Source organism: Acinonyx jubatus, chromosome B1, assembly GCF_027475565.1.
Source record: "Acinonyx jubatus isolate Ajub_Pintada_27869175 chromosome B1, VMU_Ajub_asm_v1.0, whole genome shotgun sequence".
Lineage (NCBI taxonomy): Eukaryota > Metazoa > Chordata > Mammalia > Carnivora > Felidae > Acinonyx > Acinonyx jubatus.
Window position 1 is genome coordinate 51,342,208 of NC_069382.1, and position 23,188 is coordinate 51,365,395.

Below are 23,188 nucleotides of genomic sequence, written 5' to 3' on the forward strand. Positions count from 1 at the left end.
CGTTTTGCTGTTTTTGGCATTCACCTTTGAGTATGCTTTTGCGGGAAGGCTTTATGTACAAAAACGAGGAACAGTTTCATACCTCCCCATTTTTGTAGAGGAGACTGAGACTCAGAGACATTAAAGGGACTTGCCCAAGTTCACACGGCCAATGCCTAGCTTGCTTTCGAGTCCAGGTTCCTTGAACCGCTGTCTTCCCCCCACTGCACCAGGGAAGGGAGAAATGTGCTTGAGTGTGCCTGAACTCCAGAGCAGCCCACAGGCCTCCCGGCTCCAGCAGCAACCCCCGAGGTCTCTCCTCCCAGTCTCTCCTCCAGATGGAAGGCTTCTGAGGCAGGTGGCAGCCCCCACAGAGGAGAGGACTGGGTATCTGAACCTGAACCTGAACTGTGGGTCAAGGGGGATGGAACCCTAGGCAGGGATACCTGTGCACCTGCTTTGAGCAGCAAGTTCCAGGCAGCACTGGGGCAGAGAACACCCTCCGGCTCCTGGTTCTGCCACCTTCAGTGTGACCTTAGCAAGCCACCTTGCCGCTTTTATCTTCAGCCATAAAATGAGGATAATCGTAATCGAACTATGGATGCCTTCCTGAATATCACATAAATCGTATATACCAAGTGCTTTTCTACCTGTGAACTGCTGGGCAACTGTAAATAAAGGGTTTCTAGTTTCTCTATTTTTAGTTGCTGTTCCACCACATCCTCTGTCAGGCTGCGGCTGTGTGTTGGGCTTTGAGCATCTCCCCTGGGGCAAACACTGATCTCCCTGCTCTGGTCAAAGTCTGCACAGCAGGGATGAATCCACTCCAAATAAACAAATAGAAGCCCCCTTCCCTCATCTTCCTCTCCTCTTGCCACCCCCCACCCCACTACACACACACCCACAAGCACACACACATGGGTACGTGCACATGCTTGCTCTGTCATGCACACACACAGGTGCACAAGTGCGCGCTCTCCCCCCCACCCCTCTCCTTTTCCCTCCTTCTCCCCCTTCCCTCTCTCTTTCTCTTTCTCCCTCTCTCTCTCTCACACACACACACACACACACACGAACTCACACCTTTCTCTCATCTGTCCTTCACCACTGGAAAGGAGACCAGTGCCTTCTCAGTGCAGCAAAGCCATCTGGAACCACTGAGGACCTGCACATGTCACACTTCAGTTTTGCAAGGACTTCTGCATTTGCTGGCTCCACCCAGCCTGAAACTGCTAAAATATCACAGCAGGGTGGCAGCCCAGCACCCAGACGCGGCTCTGGTGATCAAATGGCCTTCTGAGTAACTCTAGTCTCCAGTCAGAACCACTGGGGTGGAGGGACCCATAGCAAACCTATGTATTTATAAAAACCATGGAAAAGCATCCGTATATATACTGCTAAGGAGTCAAAGGACAAAGAAGTGTGAGTAGTGGGTGATTTCATTTTAGGAATTTTACTGCGTGTCAAGTTATTTAGATGATCAGTTGTGTTGTTTAAATGGACATAAATGTTTGCTCAGGAAGTTTAAAATTGGTGGCAATATGGAGTCCAAGCTGGGAAAATTCTAGAAGCTGTTGCCTGCTGACACTTCATTAGGCCAGGAGGCTGGGAGAGGTCGGAAAAGGTGTGAGTCTCAGGCAGCCCTGGGGGCTGCTCAGTGGCCATTCTTGAGAACAGGGGCTGGCCCTGCCTCCAGGCCTCATGACTCTCTGTGGCTGGGCAAGTCGTCCACATTCTCTTGATTTTTCTGCTTGTAACGACAATATATGCTTACTATTAAAAAATTCATGGAACATATGAAATTATAAGAAAGAAGGTAAAAGTTGCATGAAGTCCTGTCACCTGATAAACAACATTAATATTTTCGGAAAGATCTTTTGGGGGCACTGCTTTGCATCGACACCTACAACACGCTATGCACACACACACACGCACACACGGTTTTTGTAATTCACTTTTGTTTTTTGTTTTTTGTTTTTTTACCTTTCCACCTCCCTTTTCTGTTTCTACCTCCCCCATCAATAACGAAAGTAAACAAGTTTGTGTTTATCCCCCAAATGTCTCTCCACATAACATAAAAACATATGCATATGCCTACCTATAGAGGTTTCTTTTCTCATTCTTTGGTATTTCCAAATATGGGATAACTTCATGCACTTTTTTGAATCTTGCTTTTGTCATGTAACAGCATGTTGTAGAAATTCCTCTTAAAAATTTTTTTAATGTTTATTTACTTTTGAGAGAGAGAGAGAGAGAGTATAAGCAGGGGAGGGGCAGAGAGAGAGAGAAATACACAGAATCCGAAGCAAGCTCCAGGCTCTGAGCTGTCAGCACAGAGCCCAACACAAGGCTCAAATCATGAACCACGAGATCATGACCTAAACTGAAGTCTGACGGTTAACCAACTGAGTCACCCAGGCGCCCCAGAAATTCCTTTTAGCTTTACCTGTAAAGATCTAGCATATTCTTTTTAAGAATTGCATAATATTTAGTCACTTTGAGAATGCAGATTTATTCAAATGGTGAGCAGTTACAAAATTTTGTTTTGTTTTGTTTTTTGCAGCTATAAATATTGCTGCAATAAGCATTTTTATATCTCATACATTCGTATATAATGATGTTTTGATACTCTGTGAGAATACCGGAAGTGGGATTGTAAACTGAAAGGTATATGCATTTTTTAAGTTTTTTAAGTTTATTTATTTTGAGAGAGACTGAGAGAATGAGAGAGCAAGCACAAGTGGGGGAGGGACAGAGAGAGAGGGGGAGAGAGAATCCTAAGCAGACTCCGCGCTGACAGCACAGAGCCCAACTCGGGGCTTGATCCCACAAATCATGAGACCATGACCTGAGCCAAAATCAAGAGTCAGATGCTCAACCGACTGAGCCACCCAGGCGCTCCTGTATTTTTAAGTTTTAATAGAATTTTTAAAATTTCTACACGGTTGGTAACATTTCATATTTTATTTTTCTAATAACTATTTATTATACCCTTACCCCTTGCCTGGCACTGTTTTAACAATTTGGATTCAACAATGAGTAAGACAAAGATCCCAGCCCTCATGGAAGGCTCATCCGAGAAATACAGTGGAGAAGAAGAAATGAAATAACCATAACTATAATAAATACTTTAATTACAGAAATGTATGAAAACACAATTCTCCTTTGATTTACCATCAACAACTGATATTATCACTCCTTTTCTTTTTTCCCCAAACTTACTGATAGAATGTGATATTTTATTATCTTAATTTGCATTTTCCAACTGGTAAGTAATTTTAACATTCTCACATGTTTATTTAGCTATATGGATTTGTGTTGGATAAACTGCCTATTTATATAAACTTTACTCATTTTTCTATCGAGTAGATTGTATGCTAGACCCATACTTCTTGTTAATTTTCATGAGCTCTGTGTATATTATAAATAGACATTTATCTGTGGTATGGTTTGCAAATCTTTTCCCCAATCTGTTGCTTATGCACTGATTTCATAACGTTGGTGTTTTTTGTTTTTTTACCATAAAATACCTTTTGTGTTTGTAAATTTGTCTTTATGTTATCAACATGTCTTTTTGTCCTCTCTTAGCTTCTGGCTATTCTATCTTTGTTAATTGCTATCTCTGAACTCTGGATCATATGTATAGTCTCCTAAATTTTCTTTCAATTAAATTAAAAAAAAATTAATATATTTTTTAGAACACATGGAGTTTATTTTTTAATATGGTGTGAGGTAGGGGTCTGATTATATTTTCTTCTAGGTAGACAACCATTTTCCTAATACCATTTATTAGAAATAAACTATCAGTTCTCCATTGAAGTAAAATGCTACCTTTTTCATATATGCAGTTCCAAATGTACTAGAATCTGTTTACATACTTATTATTCTGCTCCACTGATTATATCTCTATTCTTATTCCAACTGTATGCTATTTTGATTACAGTGTTCTTTTTCATAGTTTTAAAGCTAGATTAAAATTGTATTTGGCCATAGAAAACTTCAGATGATTTTATCCAATTAAAAATTGTAATTATTATTGAAAGTACATTTAATTTATCTTAGGAATGAGGAAGAGGACATAATCAAGAAAGAGAAGAGATTAAAATAATTACAAGACAATACTACCTAAAACTTTATGGCAACAAATTAGAAAATGTAGAGGAAATCAAAGGTCTCCTAATAAATCATATAATCATCAAAATGGTGCAAAGAGGAGGAAAAATGGGAACCAACAAATTCCTGTAGAAGAATTGGAAATGCCCTTGAAGATCTACTTTTTGGTTTTCTTTAACTTTTTAAATTTATTTTACATTTTTTTCTTTTTGAAGATTTTACTTATTTATTTTTTAATTTAAATTCAAGTTAGTTAACATACGGTGTAGTATTGGTTTCAGGAGAACTGAGTCATTCATCTCTTACATGCAACACCCAGTGGTCATCCCAACAAGTGCCCTCCTCAATGCCCATCACCCTGCCTCCATCAACCCTCAGTTTGTCCTCTATATTTAAGAGTCTTTTATGGTTTGCCTCTCTCTAGGTTTTTATCTTTATTTTTCCTGCCCTTCCCCTATGTTCATCTGTTTTGTTTCTTAAATTAAAGATCTACTTTTTAAAAGGACTTCAGAGCAGGGCACCTGGGTGGTTCAGTCGATTAAGCATCTGACTTCATGTCGTGATCTCACAGCTCGTGAGTTTGAGCCCCACGTTGGGCTCTGTGCTGATGGCTCAGAGCATGGAGACTGCTTTGGATTCTGTATCTCCCTCTCTCTCTGTCCCTCCCCTGCTCATTCTCTGTTTCTCTCTGTCTCAAAACTGAATAAACATTAAAAAAAAAAAAAGGACCCCAGAACAGATGACTTACTGGCTGAGTTCTATCCAGCCTTTAAAGAACAGAGAGTCTCAGTGTTATTCAATGATTCAAAGCCATAGGAAGAAAGATGGAGAACCCCCTAATATTACAAAGTCAGCATCATCTTAATGTTAACTCCTCATAGACAGACCCCACTTGGGAATATTGATTTTCATTTGAAATAAAACATTAGCAAATAGGATCTATCCACATATCTAAAAGACTAATGAACTGTAAACAAATAGCTTTTATTTCAGAACACAAGGATTTCAGTAGCAGAAAATTTATCAACATAATTTATTACATCAACAAATTAAAGAAAACGATCATATTAAAAGACACTAAATAGGGTACCTGATAAGATTCAGTATCAATTCTTAACAGAAATCCATAATCCCTTTTCCAAAATTCTGATAACAAGAAATCTCTGAAAAGTAAAATGTTGGCCTGTAACTTTGGCATTTCATTTGCTGCTAAGGTTTATGCGAACTGACATAAAGAAACTACTTGAATACAGAGAAGTGCTGTTCTTTACAAATGTGAAGTATTACGTGTTTTGTACGCGAAGCACGCTCAAAAAACAAATTATGGATTATTTGTTATTGGGGATCTCTCTCCTATATTTAGAATTACTCCAGTCTTCCTTTTTTTCAAGATGAGTTTGAGGAGAATTAATATGAGACATGTGCTTTCAACTTTCTAGAAGAAAACATCACTGCGTTTCAGTAAATCTAAGACACTGCTGTTTGGAAGACTAACATTTATTCTATGTATCACTAAAAGAGAGGGAAAAGGATGCTGCTATTTACTTTATGAATCATCGTCGGGTGTAAAACACAACGCAGTTTCAAGAGATGTTGAGTGAAAAAAGGTGCATCCCGGAATCGATGAAATATGAACACATGCGAAAGCAGTCAGGAACTCTCCATCAACCACATGGCCCTTCCGACAAGAACAGGGACTCAAGGTCCTTTCCTCTATAAATGTCTGTGTCTTGGGGATAGGCCGGGTGTGAGGTGGACTGTAGTGGTCTGGGGTCAGCCAGGGGTCCACAGTTGGCTCTTGGTTGGTTACTGGTTTGACCAGGAACCAGCTATTTAACACCTCAAAGCTCAGTTCTGGGACAGGGATGATGCCTACTTACACTTACTTTAGAGTTAAAAGGATGACATGAGATAGGCTTTGTGAAGTTCAAGAGTAAGTCCTTCCTAATAGCTGCCCCTGGAATGAGGGCGGCGCTGATGTGGTGGTGTCGGCTGTGGTCTCTGGCATCTTTGCCACTTCTATAACTCTATGATCCTTTACCCAAGAAAAAGCTTGGCCGATCTCTCTCACTTATGGAAGACTCTCTGATATTACTGAGAAGACGCTGTTGGCCTCAGACGCCTATACCATCAGTGTGCCCTGAATTTATAGCATCTCATCTGAAAATCTGAGTGGGAAAGAACCTCAGACATGTCCTAACATGGACCAAGAGAGGAACTTGACCTTCCCAAGTAATACAGCCAGTGGCAAAATGAAGGCTAAACCCGGACCATCAGGCACGTTGGTCAGACTCTTTCTAGATGGTTCCTATCCCCAAGGCACTAAGGCTCACCCCAGCAGTTTCTGGCAGTTCGCTCAGACCTGGATGATCTCTGTCCTAAACCCAGTCATTTGTCCTCTCTGGTCTACTTCTTCCTGCTCTGGGAAAAAAAGATGGATGCAAACTTAGCCTGCCCAACCGCTTACTGGCTTCATGTTCTGATTTTGGCCTTCACTGCCCCTCCCACTTCCGCCCCGCCTTTCTAATTGGCCACCTGGAAGGAGTTGGGGGAGCTCTTCTGTACTGAGGCTCTGAAGACCTACTCACATCACCAATCTGCTGTGTGCTCTCCGACAGGATGGGAGTGGTGAGCAGCAAAAAGCAGGTGAAGGAGAAAGGTAAGGGCCTCTGGAGCCCTGTGAAGGTCAGCACCCAGAGCAAAGATCCCCCACCACTGCCTCCCCTGGTGAGTGATGGCTGTTCCCAGCTGGGGAGGGAGGGGGAGGAAGAAGAGCAGGGAGCAAGGGCGGCTCCCTGGGGGCTGCTGCTTGTTTCCAGCCAGCCCAGAGCCACCTCTAGAGAATTCAGGGCTCTGACAAATCAGCCCCCTGTCACTGCCACCAAAACGTGGCACCCACCTCATGTTGGTGTGGCAAGATAGTGGAACATTTAGCAGCCAGATTGCCAGTGTTTACATGGATTTGTTGTGTACTTTGAAGCAGGTTACTTAACTCCCCCATGCCTCAGTTTCTGCATCTGTAAAATGGGTATAATGCAAGTGCCTTTCTGACAGGGATGCAACAGTACATGATGTATTATACAACTGTGCAATCCCATTATATATTACCTTTACACGGGATCGGGTTAGTTTCCAATAATTCTTACCCAGTTTTCATTTCGCAAGGGGAGCCTTGAAGAGAAAAAGAAATCAAAAAGGTCAGCTTGAGAGGAGGGTGTGGTGGGAAAGGGTCTGGGGCATTTAGCAACATCTGCTGCCCCATTCCTACCCAGAAGCTCCTGGAGGTCATTGTCCCCTTCCTGGAGCTGGTGATGCAGTTCTGTCTTGTTTACAAAGCGTTTAGCACCCTTGCATGGAGGCTACTGCATTCCAAAAGTGCGTTTTTAGATGATTGTTTGTGACACCCCCCTCCCCCACCTAGCCCCCTACCCCTTTTTGGTTTGGGCAGGGGTGAGTCATGCCTGGAACCTGCTTTCTTGCTCTCTGCCTCAAGGAGCACATTCAGCTGGTCATCACTTTACTCCAACAGTGACCTGATGAGGGGTGGGGATTGCTAATCTCATTTCTTAGACCACTAGGCATTTTATCTGTGTCCCAACGTAATCCAGGGCTTGGCACAGAACAATGAAATGTTTGTTGAATGAATGAATGATGGCGGGGTAAACTCAGATTACATAGAGTAATATTAGCATATTACTTATGCTAATAAGTAATAGAACCTGGAATGTTTTTGACTTTAAAAAGTCATATAATATATACTAATTATGGAGAAAAATTGTAAATAACTCATTATCCCACTCGCCAACGACACCCAGAGTTCGCACTCCAGAGCTCCTGCCGCCAGACCCTTTTACTCAGTGTTATTTATATTATGTGTTTGTGTTTTCTTTCTTGTTTAAATGTTTATTTATTTATTTTGAGAGCGAGAGAGGGAGAACGAGCAGGGGAAGGGCAGAGAGAGACGGAGTGAGAGACAATCCTAAACAGGCTCCGTGCTGTCAGCGCAGAGCCCAATGTGGGACTTCGTCTCACAACCGGGAGATCATGACCTGAGCCGAAATTGAGAGTCGGACACTTACCCCACTGAGCCACCTAGGAGCCCTATGTGTTTATATTTTCAATTGAGCCAAACTATACATACCATTTTGCAAAATGCTACTTCAAAATTATGTTCGGTAAATATGGAATACAAAAAAAGAATATTCATAACATGAATAAGCTGGCGCCCCCCACACCCTCCTCCTCTAACCCTGTGTACGGTCCAGGGACTGTGTGAGATGGCAGTGGTACTTGAGAGTGGTGGCACCGTGTGCACGATTTACCTGTGCAACCTCCTGCTGACAGCAGCACCCCTAACACCACCCAGCTGCCGGGCCCAACAGCCTTCCTGCCACACCAGGCCTGCCCAGGCCTCGGGGGCTGAACTAACGCAGCGTTCCTGTGTCTCTACTCCAGGTCTTGTTTAACCACCTGGCTCCTTCACCTCCAGACATGCACCCAGACCAAGGTAAGAAGGGGCTGCTTTGGAAGCTGAGGCTTCACAAGCCATCTTCCCCTCCCGACCATGAGCAGTCAGCACAGGGGCCCAGTAGGGGGCCACTTCCTGGAAAGGACTGGGTGGGCCTTCTAGGGTCAGAAAGAAGGCTGGGGCTGGGGGTGCTGAGCCCAGCACAGCTCTGCCCCAGTCTTCACCTGCCCGTAGGGGCCTCTCCAGGAACCAAGCACCAGTTCCTGTATCTGAGCCTGGGTGGGTTTTCTTTAAAAAAGGACTTTACAGACTATAAATGGGACAAAAAGAAAAGCATTACAGTAAGTACAAATGGCATACAAACAAACCTAAGTTTTCAAAGATTCTAACTCCTAACCTCAAAGGGTGAGGGCCCATAATAGGTCTGCGTCTTCCCTCCTGCCCTCAGTCTATTCCGTGAATGGAAGCACCATCTTTTTTTTTTTTTCCTCCGAGAGATAGAGATAGAGATAGATGGATAGATAGATAGATGATAGATAGATAAATAGATAGATAGATAGATGATTGATAGATAGATAGATAGATAGATGATAGATGATAGAAGCAGAGAGAGAGGGAGACACAGAATCTGAAGCAGACTCCAGACTATGAGCTGTCGGCACAGAGCCCGACGCGGGGCTCGAACTCCCAGACCTCAAGATCATGACCTGAGCCAAAGTCGGATGCTCAGCCAACTGAGCCACCCAGGCGTCCCATCACCATCTTTTTTCCCACTTCTTCCCCACTATTCAAGGCCACTGCTGACCTTCTGACCACTCACACCATCCTCCCTCACCCCCAGTCTCTACTTCCACTCTGATGGATAGGACAGTTGGGGGTCCCATAATGAGTGACCTTAGCCTTCCTGGGTCAGGGCTCTGGACCTTGGCTTGGGAGCACTCACAGGATGTAGCTTCATTCAGAATCAGCTTACAGGCACTTATAACCCACTTCTACACGGCACCAAGAGCTCTGTCAGGGCCTCAGTCACTCATTCCCTCACACAGCACGCACTGAGCAAATAGTACCCAGAGACTGGCCGGGTTCGAGTCCTGGGGAAACTGTAGAACTGAGTAAGACGTGCCTCCTCCCCTGAAAGAGCTCAGAGTCTGTCAAACTCATGAGCAAAATGCTAAACAGAGATTAGTTCTCCTACTTGGTGTTCCTCATCCTATCCTACTGGGGATCATGATTAATTACCATGATTCACCATTAATTACCAGGGTTTACCCTTCACTTCCTGCCGGGAGCTTCATATCTCCAGTAAGGAAGCCCAGGGGGCGAAAAATAAATGAACTGCCTTTGGTGCAATAACTTGAATCTCAGGACTGGAGGGGGCCACTGTCATCTATTCCAACTGCCTCTTCCCACCATGGGGAGGTGATGAGCCCAATGTCACACCACACGTTGGTGACAAAGCTGGGTGATCTACTCCCAGGTAAACGAGGTAGTCTCCAGCTGACCTTTTCCAGGCGGGTCTTGGCTCCCTGGAGCTTTGCAGAAAAGCCCTCCTCACTAGCAGTGGTCATTTGAACGTCCATTCCAGGAACCACTGGCAAGTCAGAGAGACTGCCTGCCAAGAGCACTGGGACAGGGCATTGGGCATGGTTACAGGTCAAGGTTACAGTGGCCATGTTCCAAGACCACTACCCTCTTTGGAAAAGAGGTGGGAAGGGGCAGGTGGGGAAGAGGAAGAGTAGGGAAGCTCATGTTCTCTGAGGCAATAAGGAATCAGCCAACACTCGTTTCCAGACTTGGGACTGCAGCCATCAGACCCATGTGGCCAATCTCCCTAGATCTTTGGGTTGTCCTTTCCCTTAGACCGTACCCTTCCAGGCCTTAAGGCTCCTATGTGGAGAGCAGAAGAGAAGCCAGGATGGGCTCTGAGGGGCAGCCCTTTCCTTGTTCCCAGCAGCAAGGTCAGGAGGTCAATCTGCCGGACAGGAATTGCCTGTGCTGCACCGGTGAGCAAGAAAGCTCACCACAGCCTCCCCTATGTCCCTGCCTCATCCTGACCCCTTAGCAGCCAGAGATGGCCCATTGCACCGACTTACCTGGTGGGCCCGGGGTGGGGGGGGTGCCCATCTCTTCCTTGTTCACTCTAGAGGAGCATTTCGTGGTGGCCCAGTATGACTACACCTCAGTGAATGACAGGGACCTGCAAATGCTGAAGGGGGAGAAGCTACAGATATTAAAGGAGTAAGTTTCTGGAAGGCTGTCCTGTGGTCAGAGGCCTCGGTGGCTCCCTGTCATGGCAGGACTCCCACCCCGCCGTCCACCTCCCCACCCACACCCACACCCTCCATGGCTGCGTCCAGAAGATCTTCTCCATTGCCCTGCCCCAGCCCAGTCACCCACTTTTTTTTTTTTTTTAACTTGACCCAATCGTCTTCCTTCTAGCTACCATTCCAAAGTCTGCCTCATGTGGTGGTTTCCATTCTCTATCCCCTGCTCCACTGCCAAAAGCCTACTCTTCCTTCAAAACCCACTGCTAACATCACCTCCTCCATGCAGCCCTCTGACAGTGTTTGCCTAGCTGCTCCACCACAGCTTTGTGTGTCTCCCTTGCTGGACAAGATCTCACACAGGATTCCACTCGTGAAATCAGCTTTATTTCCAGACTTCCTTCTCAGAAACTCCTCCAAAGCCGGTTCTCTCTCAAACATCTGGCTTGTCCTGTGGAGCCCTGGGGGTCTGCTTTTGTTCTTGAAGTTCTGCAATGGCCTTGAACCAAAAGCACGAAAACCCGGGACTTCTGGGTCTACGCTGCGGGGAGCCCGGCTCCTCCTCTGAACAGCTCTCCTCCTGCTTTTGGCTTTCCCGTCCAGTCCCAACTCACTCACTACATTCTTCCTCTGTCCCATTAATCCAGAGAAAGGCTACTCAGGGAAGATAGGGGCCCTCTGGGGTGGCCAGGCCGTGTGGACAAGCCGCACCATCTCCTTCCTCCCTGGGCCGGCCTGATGCTTGGCAAGTTAGCAACCCCTCCCTGAGCAACTTGCCCAGATTCCCTCTCACCAGCCCTCTGAATCCTCCGCCTCTGGGATGAGATCCTGCTGGGGTTGGGGGGGTGGGGAGGAGGGCTAGGGGCTGCCCCCTAGGAGAGGCCCGCAGGAGCCACGATCTCATTTTTGTTTTTCCTCCTCCTCCGTAGAGTTGGAGACTGGTGGTTGGCCAGGTCTCTCATCACAGGAAGAGAAGGCTATGTGCCCAGCAACTTTGTGGCCCGAGTAGAGACCCTGGAGGTGGAAAAGTAGGTGGACCATCGGAGGGCCCTTCAAAAGCAGAGGCTTGCTTGCTGCTGCTGCTGCTGCTGCTCTGGGGGTTGCTGGGCAGGAAGGGGGCCAAAAGGGGTGAAAAGAGAGCCTCTGTGAGCCCAGCATGGAGGGGACAGGAAAGGGAAAGGGAATTAGGATTGTTGGGGAAGACTTGTCCACCATTCAAGATGACCCTCAGGTCATCTTGAGTGTCTGGTGCTGTCTGGTGTCTGGTGCTCAGGGAGCCGCCCCGCCGTGCTCAGCACACTCTTCCCATGTGTGAAATGGGGCCTTTCCTGGCCCCTTTCCTGGCCCATGGCCTCGCAAAGCTAACATCAAGGCACAGCCATCAGCACTTTTCCTCCAAAGCCTCCAGTGGGCAGGACTCAGGATCTCAGACCTCAGGGGGGCTCACAGAGTGGTGACCTCATTCAGAACTGGGTTACAGAGGGCAGCGTTCCCCAACGTCCTCATAACCTACTTCCACACGACACCAAGAAGGTCTACCTCAGCCAGTCAGGGCCTCAGTCATTCATTCCCTCACACAGCACGCACTGAGCAAACAGTACCCAGAGCCTGACTCTGCCCAAGGACTGAGAAAGCTGTAAAGGTGTGGGACCATGGGCACTTACTTCCACATTGACTGGTCCAGGCTTGAGAGGAACACGGCAGGAATCTGTGCTCTGAGAGTCTCAGCACTTTGTCTAATCCAGAGACTTGACCTCGAGGAGGGTGTGCTTTTTAGAAAAAATGTTTTGAATGTTTATTTATTTCCAAGAGAGAGAGAGAAACAGAAAGCAAATGGGGGCGGGGCAGAGAGAGAGAGGGAGACACAGAATCTGAAGCAGGCTCCAGGCTCTGAGCTGTCAGCACAGAGCCTGATGCGGGGCTCGAACCCACAAGCTATGAAATCATGACCTGAGCCGAAGTCGGACGCTCAACTGACTGAGCCACCCAGGTACCTCAGGGTGTCCTTTGAGGGATGGTGGTTGGGTGCATTTTCCCAGAATAGAATTAACAAAAGGCACCCCCCCCCCAAATGTTCTCATTTCAAGAAAATAGTAAGTCCATCCCCTGATGGGAAGTGAGAAGAAAAGAGAGGCACAGGGACCAAGGGGCATTTCATGAATCAAGATGTGAGGAGTGTTGTTAGTTCATGGTTAAGTCGAAAACAGGAGGACACTATTTTATTTCTCGGGGTGAGGCATACGGCTTAGGAGGGAGGTTTGGAAAAGAATATTCTGCGGAGCATGACCAGCCTCTGAGGTTTGTCTGCCTTCCTTTTTCAGGTGGTTCTTTAGATCAATTAGCCGGAAAGATGCTGAGAGGCAGCTTCTGGCTCCAATCAATAAGGCGGGCTCCTTTCTTATCAGAGAGAGTGAAACCAACAAAGGTAAGCATGGCGCCCAGCATGTCCTTCTTGTGCGGTCCCCGGGAACCCCGACCTGAGGCTATGTCTGGGAGGGAAGGGCAGGAGGGAGACACCAGCCAGGAGAGCCCAGCGGCTTCCAAGCCTCTGGTCTCCCTTCCAGTTCAGGCCCCGCCTGGACAGCCCATCTAGTGCCTAGTAGTTGAGTGGGAGGCTTCAGTGCCAACAGGTGTCCCTTGGCCAGGCTGGAAATGTACAGGGTGCAAGTAGGAGGTGCAGTTGGAGAGCTGTCTCCACCCAGGGCCACTGCGCACCATCTTTGGCTCAGCGGGGGTGCTGAGGCTGGTGGGGTCTGAAGAAGGGGCACAACCCAGAGCCACATTTGGAATCAAAGGATTTGAGAGCTGAGACTCCTTAGAGATAATCTCAGCCGAACGCTGTGACCACAGACACTTCCAGGAGCTTGGAAGATAACATAAGTTTGCAGAATGGCCTGTGGCTGGAAATGAAGGAAGGGGGTGGCCATTGTGGAGAGCTGGGAGCACTCGTGGATTCAAACCCGCTGACTGAGAGACACAATTCTGCCACCATCCGCAGGCCACTGGGCTTTCTCGTTGTCTTTCATTTAATTTTCTCTCCTTCTTTCCATCTTAAAGCTCCTTTTGTTATAAAATATAGAACATATAAAAATTGCATAAATCATAGATGAGTCCATAATTATACATACAGAGTCGTAATAAGTAAATGCCTGTGTAACCACAAGAGAGAGAACATTCCAGACATCCATAACCCCTCTCACTGCTCCACTTGTGCCCCTTCTGTATTCAACAACCTTCCCCCCGCCCCCCCAGAGAGGTCACTGCTATCTCAACCTTTGGGGAAATCCTTCCGTGGTTTTCCTTACAGTTTTACCATCCATGTTTCATCTGTTCTTCAACTTTATGAGAGTGGAATAGTACTATTTTTGTGTGTGTGTGTCTTGTTCCTTGCACTTGGCATCGTGAGATTCGTTATTAATTTGCCAGGCTGCTATAACAAAGTACCAGAGGCTGGGAGGCTTAAACAACATAAATGTACTGTCTACAGGGCTGGAGGCCAGAGGTCCAGGATCAAGATGTCAGCAGGACTGATTTCTTCCGAGGCCTCCCTCCTTGGCTTGTAGATGGTCCTCTTGTCCCTGTGTCCTCACCTGGTCTTTCCTCAGTCTGTGTCCTAATCTCTTCTTCTTACAAGGACACCAATCATATTGGATTAGAATCCCCCAATGGCCTCATAGTCACCCCTTTAAAGATCCCATCTCCAAATATAGTCACATTCTGAGTACTGGAGGTTAGGAGTTCAACATAAGAATTCGGGGGTGGGGGTGGGGGGGGGTCACAATTCAGCCCATAACAGGTCCACTCATGTTGTTGAGTATGGCAATAGTCTGTTCACTTTCACTGCTCTCCAGAATCCAGCATGTTAATATTCCATAAGCTATTCCTCCTTTCTAATGTTGGTAGACATGTGTTGTTTCCACTTTGGGGCTGTTGTGAACATGTTGCTCTGAACCTTAATATATATATGCTTCCTGGTACATGTCTGCCATCTTTGGGGTGCTGAGCCAATACCCCCATTTGGAAGATGAGGAAAATGAGTCCCTGAGGGAGGAAGTGACTCACATGAGGCCTACAGTGAACAAAGCTCAGATCCCAACTCATCTAAGAGGCTTCAAAAACTCTAAAATGTGGGGCGCCTGAGTGGCTCAGTTGATTTAGCATCCGACTTTGGCTCAGGTCATGATCTCATGGTTTGTGAGTTTGAGCCCCACATTGGGCTCTGCTGTCACTGGAAAACCCCACTTCGGATTGTCTCTCTGACCTTCCCCCACATCCTCTCTCTCTCTTTTTCTCTCTGTCTCTCTTTCCCAAAAATGAGTAAACATTTAAAAATTTTAAAAAGAAAAAAAGGCTCTAAAATGTGTCAAGCTGGCCTAACCTGGGGTGATGGAAGGGAATTTCCCAAGATGTGTAAAGTAATCATTTGTTTATCAGGATACAGCACATAAGGACCTATTACGTCCTCGTGGCCAATTTTTAACTAGAGAGAAAGGAGGTGGTGACAGTGACATCAGAGGAGGAAGGCGAGAGAGGATGGCTGGATTGTTAGTGGATACCCTGTGGTTGGGCAATGAGAATAGGCAGGTTTGGGTAGTAGGAGCCCCTCCACCCCCCATCCCCACCCCAGACTCATCCCTCAGCTCCATTCATGCCTTGAGAACTGCGGCGAGTGAAAGCACCAGAGCCGCAAAAGCTGGACAAAGAGAGATGCTCATTACACCCTGTGAGGCTCAGGGGCGATCCCTAGGCCTCCCAGCCCTTCAAAAGGTCAGGGCCGGGGTGCCTGGGGGGCTCAGTCTGTTAAGTGTCCGACTCTTGGTTTCAGCTCAGGTCATGATCTCATGCTTCTGTGAGTTTGAGCCCCACATCTGACTCCACGTTGATGGTGTGGAGCCTGCTTGGGATTCTATCTCCCCCTCTCTCTCTGCCTCTCTCTCTCTCTCTCTCAAAATAAATAAACTTTAAAAAAAAGGGAGTCAGGGTCAGGTTGAGGAGAAGGAGGGGTGCATTGGTAAGTTGGGTGCTCTGTGCAGAATTTCTGGAAATGCACCAATGGATGCATTAAATTATACACACACACACACACACACACACACACACACATTAAGATATTGCCACTATTCCATTTTAACAGCAAAGCACCTATGATCAAAAAACAATATGGAAATCACTGGAGATGACATAATGTTTTGTGGTTGTAGAATATTTCGAACATATACAGAAGCAGAGAAAATAGTATAATGGAAGCCTTGGTATCCAACACTCAGTTTCAACAAATGATCACTCAGCCAATCTTACCTCATGTATATCCCCACCCATCCCTATTATGTTGAGGCAAGCTCCAGAATCGTGTCATTTCACCCTGGAAATGATGTTTTAATCATTTCCTATTGCTAAGGTGCCCAGTGGAGAGAAAGGGACTCATGACCTCAGTATGGAGGAGGGGGTTCTCCAAAGGTAGGGGTATCCCCTCCTGTCCTTGTTCACACTAGTCTAAGCTGGAAATTGGCCAGATAGAGCTGGAGCTGAGGACCGTCCCAGCATCACCACCCCCACACACATACACACACACATACACACACAAACGTGCACACATACTTCTCGGAACTCCAAAACAAGTGCATCTGAAAGCCACAGCCAGGGGATGCCAGACAGGGAAGGAATGCTGCCCTCAGAAGCAAGGGAAGTGAATTCTAGCCCCTTGTGGCCTCCAGGACGTCCCTTAACCTCTCAAGCCTCAGTTTATTCATATCTGTATGAGGACCAACTAGTTTCCCTGTCTGAAGGCAGGCAGTTCTGCCAGTGTTAAGAAATCTCAATCTCTGGGGGCACCTGGGTGGCTCAGTCGGTTGAGCATCCAATTCCTTATTTTGGCTCAGGTCATGGTCTCATGGTCGTGAGATCGAACCCCGTGTCTGGCTCTGCACAGAGCATGGAGCCTGCTTGGGAGTCCCTCTCTCCTTCTCTCTCTGCCCCTCCTCCACACGCAGGGCCCACACACTCTCTCTCTTTCTCTCAATAAATAAACTTAAAAAAAAAAAAGAAATCTCAATCTCTAAGAAGCCTGAACCGGAAGCTGATTAGATCTGGAGGTCCCCTTTAAGAAGAACACTGAGCTGTCAAAAGATACCAGGGGCAGGCTGTCAGATGAACCGGGGCAAGAGGGAGGCCCCAAATCAAGAGCTTGGAGAGCAGTCCTATGTGGATGAAAGCAGGGTCTCCTTGGCTACTTATGATGCAGCCTACGCAGGGTGCAGCTGACAAAATGAGGAGAAAGACCCTTTTCCTTGCTAGGATGACGCGAGGATAAATGAACTTACTAGAGCCACTCTCTGGTTTTATAGATACTGGGGCACAGTTGCACTTACCAAGGGGCATGGGGGAGACCGTTTGCAGCACTCGGGCTGGGGCTGGTGTCATGGGCAGAGAATGGGCTTAGCAGCGGCAAGGTGTGCACACATCTTGCATCCTTTTGCAAGTAGGTGATGAGAGGTGTGATACCTAAGGGAGATGAGAGGGAAAGGGAGTTTCAGATGGAAACAGCACAGTGAAAAATCAAGGGTCCACACCGGAAAAAGAGGTGTCCGAGCCTGACACCTGGCGGGGCAGAGTGGTATTGCTTGCGGTAAACACGTCCTCAGGGAGGCTTGGGAGCCCTGAAGCCTGCTGCTAACCAGCAGAGTGACCAGGAGCAAGCTGCATTCCCCTTCTTGGCCTCAGTTTCCTCATCTTCTGCATAAGAGTGGCAGGTGTGGTACCCGGAGAGCTGGACAGAGGCATTTTATAAAAACACCAAGTTTGTGAAAGGAAGTTTCTCCATTGGAAACTCTTGCTTCCTAAATTGTTCTTAACTTTTAGCACCTGCTACCCCTTGTACACGACAAAATGCATAGGTGTGTGTATAAATTTGTACAGAACTCCAGTAAATAGCTGCTTATGTTCTCCTCCACAAACATGAGTGCTTCAAGGTTGGGATTTGCTATTGCTTGTGGAGGTAAGGTCAGCCTTTTCAGCTAGAATGAATGAACGAATGAATCAATGAATCAATCAACCCCCTAGTCCCCCCAATAACTCTACATTTCTCAGTAGTCCATGGCAAAGTGTCCCTGAATGACCAGGGGCCCATGTGAGGGACATCGTGTTTGCTGGGAGAATATCCTGTCTGCTCCAGAGTTCTGTGATCCCATGACTGAATTTTAGGAAACTGGGGGAGGAATATCAAGGTCAGAGTTGGGTGGAGATGATAGTAAAGGTTTTTTGGAGGGTTGAGATTGAAGTGAAAGAAAAGGTAACTTATGGTGGAAGGGGAGCAGAATTTCCAGTGGCAGTGAAATGAAGCCCAAATCCCAATCCTGATTTTCCCTCTGTATGCCTTACTTCTCATTCATGTATCTCTATTACCCGTCTAGGTGCCTTTTCTTTGACTGTGAAGGATGTGACCACCCAGGGGGAGGTGATCAAACACTACAAGATCCGCTCCCTGGATGAAGGGGGCTATTACATCTCCCCCCGCATCACCTTCCCCACTCTCCAGGCTTTGGTGCAACATTATTCTCGTAAGAGAAGAGGATGTGGTGGGGGTGGGGAGTAGAGGACCCCTTGTATCTATCACTAAGATCTCATGATCATGTGACTCACTGGTGCCATCTTGGGGGTGAGGGGGTGGATTATCCCAAGGCTGGACAAATGTCAACATAATGACTCAAAGTCTATGTCCTTAATTCCCTCTCCTGGCTCAGCATGTGACCACTTGGAGAATAACAAGTATTTTCAATCTTAGAGAGAGCAGGTTAATGATAGCATGCCTCACTTTATACAAAATGAATGCAAATAGCTGAGTGTGTGTGTAGTATGTGTGTGCCCGTGCACATGTGTACTTGGAAATGGGAGTATAGTTGGCAAAAATGAGAGGGGGACACAGCTGGGAAGGACATGGTTCCCAAGGGAGACATGTGATCTGGCTGCTCTGGTAACCTCCAGCCCCATCTCTTCTTCCCTAATGCAGAGAAAGGGGATGGCTTATGCCAGAGGCTCACCCAACCCTGTGTCAGCCTGGCTTCCCAAGACCTGTGGGTCCAAGATGAATGGGAAATCCCCCGGCAGTCTCTCAAGCTGGTCAGGAAACTCGGGTCTGGGCAATTTGGCGAAGTCTGGATGGGTGAGTATGTGGCAGCCAGAAGCCTCTCTCTCCCTGCCCTGTGTCCCGAAGCACAGAAGGCTCAAGATACGCACAGTTCATCATGCTTCCCCAAAACATTTGTTCGGGAGAGGGACAGAGGCCATGATACCCATTTTACAGATGAGATAATGAATGGCAGGCTAGGACATTGAAGTCACTTGCCCTCAGGACACTGTGATGATGCAGCAGGAATAGAATCCAGCTCTCCCAAAACCTTGGTTGGTTCCCTCACTCACTCTTCACTGTCCAGGGCTAGCTTGCAATTGACAGGTGTGTGAACTTGAACATAAGGCTATCTCCTCTTAGCTTTGGTTTGCCAGACAGAAATGACCTGTTAAACATAGTAAGCAGTGAACCAGGGGCTCCAGGGGTCTGATAATAGACCAAGCCACTGCTTGTGGCTGTGTGACTCTGGCCAAGTCACTCAACTTTCAGGTTCCTGTGTGTATAGTTGATGATCACTCCCCTGTTCACCATGGGCACTATCAGACTATAAAAGACCGTGTTTTATTTTATCCCTCGGGGCAAAGGTAAAACGGTCCCCTCCCAGGCAAGGTAAGTTCTTGAGGTTAACTGCCTGAGGTTCCAGTTGAGCTCGAGAGGCTGAGACAGGCTGGCATCCTGTCAAATAAGCCAGCTCACCCTCCGAAGCTGTACATTCTAGCCCAGGGCTTCTTCCTAGGGGGACAGCTCTGGCCTCAGTCCTGCACCTGTAGAATGAGGAGGGATCCTGGAAGCTTATGTACATTTTGGTTAAGGGATCGCCTTCCACAACCTCTGGGTCTTCTGAATGGCTTCTTTATTCTCTCCCCTACCGGTGCTCAGGTTATTACCAAAACACCGTGAAAGTGGCCATCAAGACTCTAAAGGAGGGGACCATGTCTCCGGAGGCCTTCCTGGGTGAGGCCAACCTGATGAAAACTCTCCAGCATGAGAGGCTTGTTCGTCTCTACGCCGTGGTCACCAAGGAACCCATTTACATCGTGACCGAGTACATGGCCAGAGGTGGTGCCCTGAGTGGGGCTGCATCCCTCAGGGGTGGGGAGGGAAGGACAGGGGTGAGGCTGGTGTGCCACAGTGGGTCTGCCGGCGAGGGATCTCCATGGGGGATCACTCGGCCACGGGCTGGAGCAATTAGCCAACGTCCACTCTGTTCCGTGTGCCTGGGGAGCAGGAGGGCAGATGATCAGATACAAGATGGGTCAGTGGTACTTACAGAGCTGTGTCCTCCATTCAGGAGCACTTCAACCCACACTTTTGGAGGGCATCTTCTGTGCCCAGCACTGTTTGATGCCCACTCGGGAGGACACAGCATCACAAAGAGTAGCGAGCCGGGCATCCAGACATGGGTTCTGGTCCCAGTTCTGCCACTTACTAGGCGTGGGACCTTTGACAACCATATGAGCATTTGACATGGATGAAAAGAGAAATTGGTCCAGCTGGCCATTGAGGTCCATGGTGGGGTCAAGGTTTCATAGGTCAGTGGGCCAGGGGTCGGGCCTCAGCCTGTGACCTCCTTCCTACCCTTCCTGTGATCCTGATTGCCCATTGCTTCCTATAGGATCCTAAGGTGCCATGATAACACAGTTCCTTAGAAATCGTCGTGAAGGGGACCCCACATTGAGCTGGGAGTACGATGGCTCCCCTGCTCACCTCTCAGCCCCACCTCAGGTGACCGTCCCTCCCAGCTCTTAGATGCCAAAGAGGAGCTGCATTGGTCTCCTGCACCAAACCCCGGGGACAGGTCTCTCCATTCGCATTTTCTTGCCCCCTTGGTCCTCGGAGGCAGAATCTCTACCAACAAGGGATGAAGGGGCAAGGAGACACTTTGGAAAGTCACGTGAGGAGGAAGCACTGAACTTACAGTCAAAGAGCAGGTTCCGTACCTGGTTCCCTGGCTGGGTGATCCCGAACCTGGATGAAACCCAACCTCCTCTGAGCAGCTGGGAATACATTTGCTGCCCCCTGGGGTGTTATGAGGACTGTGGGTAGAATTTCTGTAAAGCAGAAAGCACTCTGCAGCAATGGGTGGGTTTCTTTTGACGTACTAGAGATCTGACAGGGCGCCCCGTACTTCCTGACACCAGGTGGGGAGCATTCCACGCTTGGGAGAGGCTGGCACAGCCAGGTTTGGATCATTTTGCAGAAGGGCAGATGCCACATCTCTTTCCGTAGGATGCTTACTGGATTTCCTGAAGACAGATGAAGGTAGCCGACTGTCCCTCCCGAGACTGATCGACATGTCAGCCCAGGTTTGTGAGCTACCGAGGGCAGCGGCCCCCGAGAGTCGTGATGCCCCAAAGGACCCAGGACCCAAGGCCCTCTCCTCTGTGCCCTATGGCTTAACAAAGTCAGCTATTTAGAGGTTGTATCCATTAAATTTAAGTTGGGCTGTGAAGGACAGAAAACCCAAAGCAATAATGGTTTACATGCATAAACATCCAGAGGTGGGCAGTCTGGGGCAGGTAGGTGGGTCCGTCCCTCAAAGCCACATGGTTCTTCCACCTGCTGGGTACTTAGCATATGTCATCTTATTGTCCAAGACGGCTCTTTACACTTCATCATCTTGTCCTCTCCTCGACAGGCAGGAAGAAGTAAGGGGGAAGAAAGCCCACCATGTTCCCTGTAGAGACGTGTCCCTGAAGTCACCTACTATACTTGCTTTAACACCCTCCTCTTCCCCCCCCCCCCCCCGCAACCATGTCACCTGGCCACATCTAGGCTGCAAGGGAGCTTGGGAAATGTAGTCTCTACTCTGGGCAGCCAGGATGGGATGAGGTGAGTCCTATTACTAGAGAGGGAGAATGGATGGTGTGGGAAGCCCATCCGTTCACATGAATCCCATTTAACACTGTAGGCAGATGTTTTGCTGTTACCTCATTTCTTCCTCTGATGGTGCCCAGAAATGCCTTCTACAGCAGGTGAATCACAATCCAGACTTCATGAAGTGAAGAGTAAAATGGAGAGGAGGCATCTTTCCTCCCCGAGGATTCCTCAGTTAGCTGAGGGTTCTAACTGGCAGGAAAACACATCTGGTGGCCCTGAGTGTGTATGTCTGTTAAAACTGGGACCCTCAGCAGAAAAGTTCTGGTCTGTGGTCAGCCTGTGAGACACATAAACACACCACACACACACACACACACACACACACACATCCGGCTACAGAAAGGAAACCTCCCCCTCACCCCACACCGCCCCATCTCCACCTTATCTGGTATTATCTGCTGTTAGTATCAGTTCAGGAACTGATGTCACGATGCCCTTTTTCCACTGAGGTAAGCACAGATGGGTTTGAGCAAGCTGGTGAGTGGTCTTGGAAAATTCACGCTGCTAACCAGTTTCAAACCACATAACAGTGATAAACCTGTCCACCCCTTTTACTTTCTTTCTTTTCCTTTTCTCACTCTCCTCTGTCTCTTTCTCAATCCCTGGAGAAATCTTGGATCACTAAGGGACGAAGGATATGAAAAGCCACCTGCATTTAGACCTAGATGTGGCCTTCCAGGTAAACGGCTTCTAACCACATTCTCATCATGCTAGCGCCTCACCATGCATGCGTGCACACACACACTACCCTTCTGGGCACTCCTTTTCTTGCTTTGCAGGATGTAATGCAAACCTCCCCTACAACCACCACCCACGTGCCCTACTTGGCAGAGTCACCAAGGTCCCAAATGTGCTGTCACACCTGTGAGCTCAGGCTCCCCCTCTGCTCAGAATGCCTGGGCAGAACCCTGGCATTCTCCTGATCAGTGGCAAACTCATCTGGCAAACTCCTGATCGGTGTTCAAGACTTAAGTTAAATTAAATTAAATTTCCCTGGACGGGAAAGTGGCACAGAGCACTTGGTGCACGCGTTTCTGTTGGCATTGAGCGCCGTATAGTCTTCTCCTCGAAAGCACATCTGGGTCCTTCTCAACCTTTTTAAAAAAAATCATTTCTGGTACTGCTGAATACATATTTGGTAATGGGATGAGTACCAGTAAATGCTGTCTAGATACCAGGCATTTGGTATTCAGCTTCATAGCCCCCTGGCCAGAACCATACCAATAAATGTATATTGATGGAATGATTTAGCAAAAGAATAAATAAGTGAATGGCTTCACAAATAAACCAATGCAAACAGACACATAGGGAGAAGTGGGATAAATTCCAGTGCTGGCTTCCTGGCGATAGCAGGTCTGA

At 47.6% G+C, this 23,188-nt stretch overlaps 1 protein-coding gene across 3 annotated transcripts in view; it reads left to right on the plus strand.

The window, feature by feature from the left end:
• The window catches only part of BLK (BLK proto-oncogene, Src family tyrosine kinase), a 79,860-nt gene that overhangs the window by 52,112 nt on the left and 4,560 nt on the right, over positions 1-23,188 (plus strand). Inside the window, exons 1-10 of one of the 3 annotated variants that reach the window (XM_027069400.2) lie at positions 4,630-5,795; positions 6,711-6,819; positions 8,548-8,599; positions 10,705-10,798; positions 11,754-11,852; positions 13,146-13,249; positions 18,234-18,380; positions 18,830-18,982; positions 19,829-20,008; positions 21,179-21,255. In XM_027069400.2, coding sequence (XP_026925201.2) covers positions 5,683-5,795; positions 6,711-6,819; positions 8,548-8,599; positions 10,705-10,798; positions 11,754-11,852; positions 13,146-13,249; positions 18,234-18,380; positions 18,830-18,982; positions 19,829-20,008; positions 21,179-21,255 — 1,128 coding nt within the window. In that variant the 5' untranslated portion in view covers positions 4,630-5,682. Of the gene's footprint in view, positions 1-4,629; positions 5,796-6,710; positions 6,820-8,547; positions 8,600-10,704; positions 10,799-11,753; positions 11,853-13,145; positions 13,250-18,233; positions 18,381-18,829; positions 18,983-19,828; positions 20,009-21,178; positions 21,256-23,188 lie in introns of those variants that run through there. The other 2 variants (XM_015073148.3, XM_053216689.1) reach the window with 2 other exon arrangements.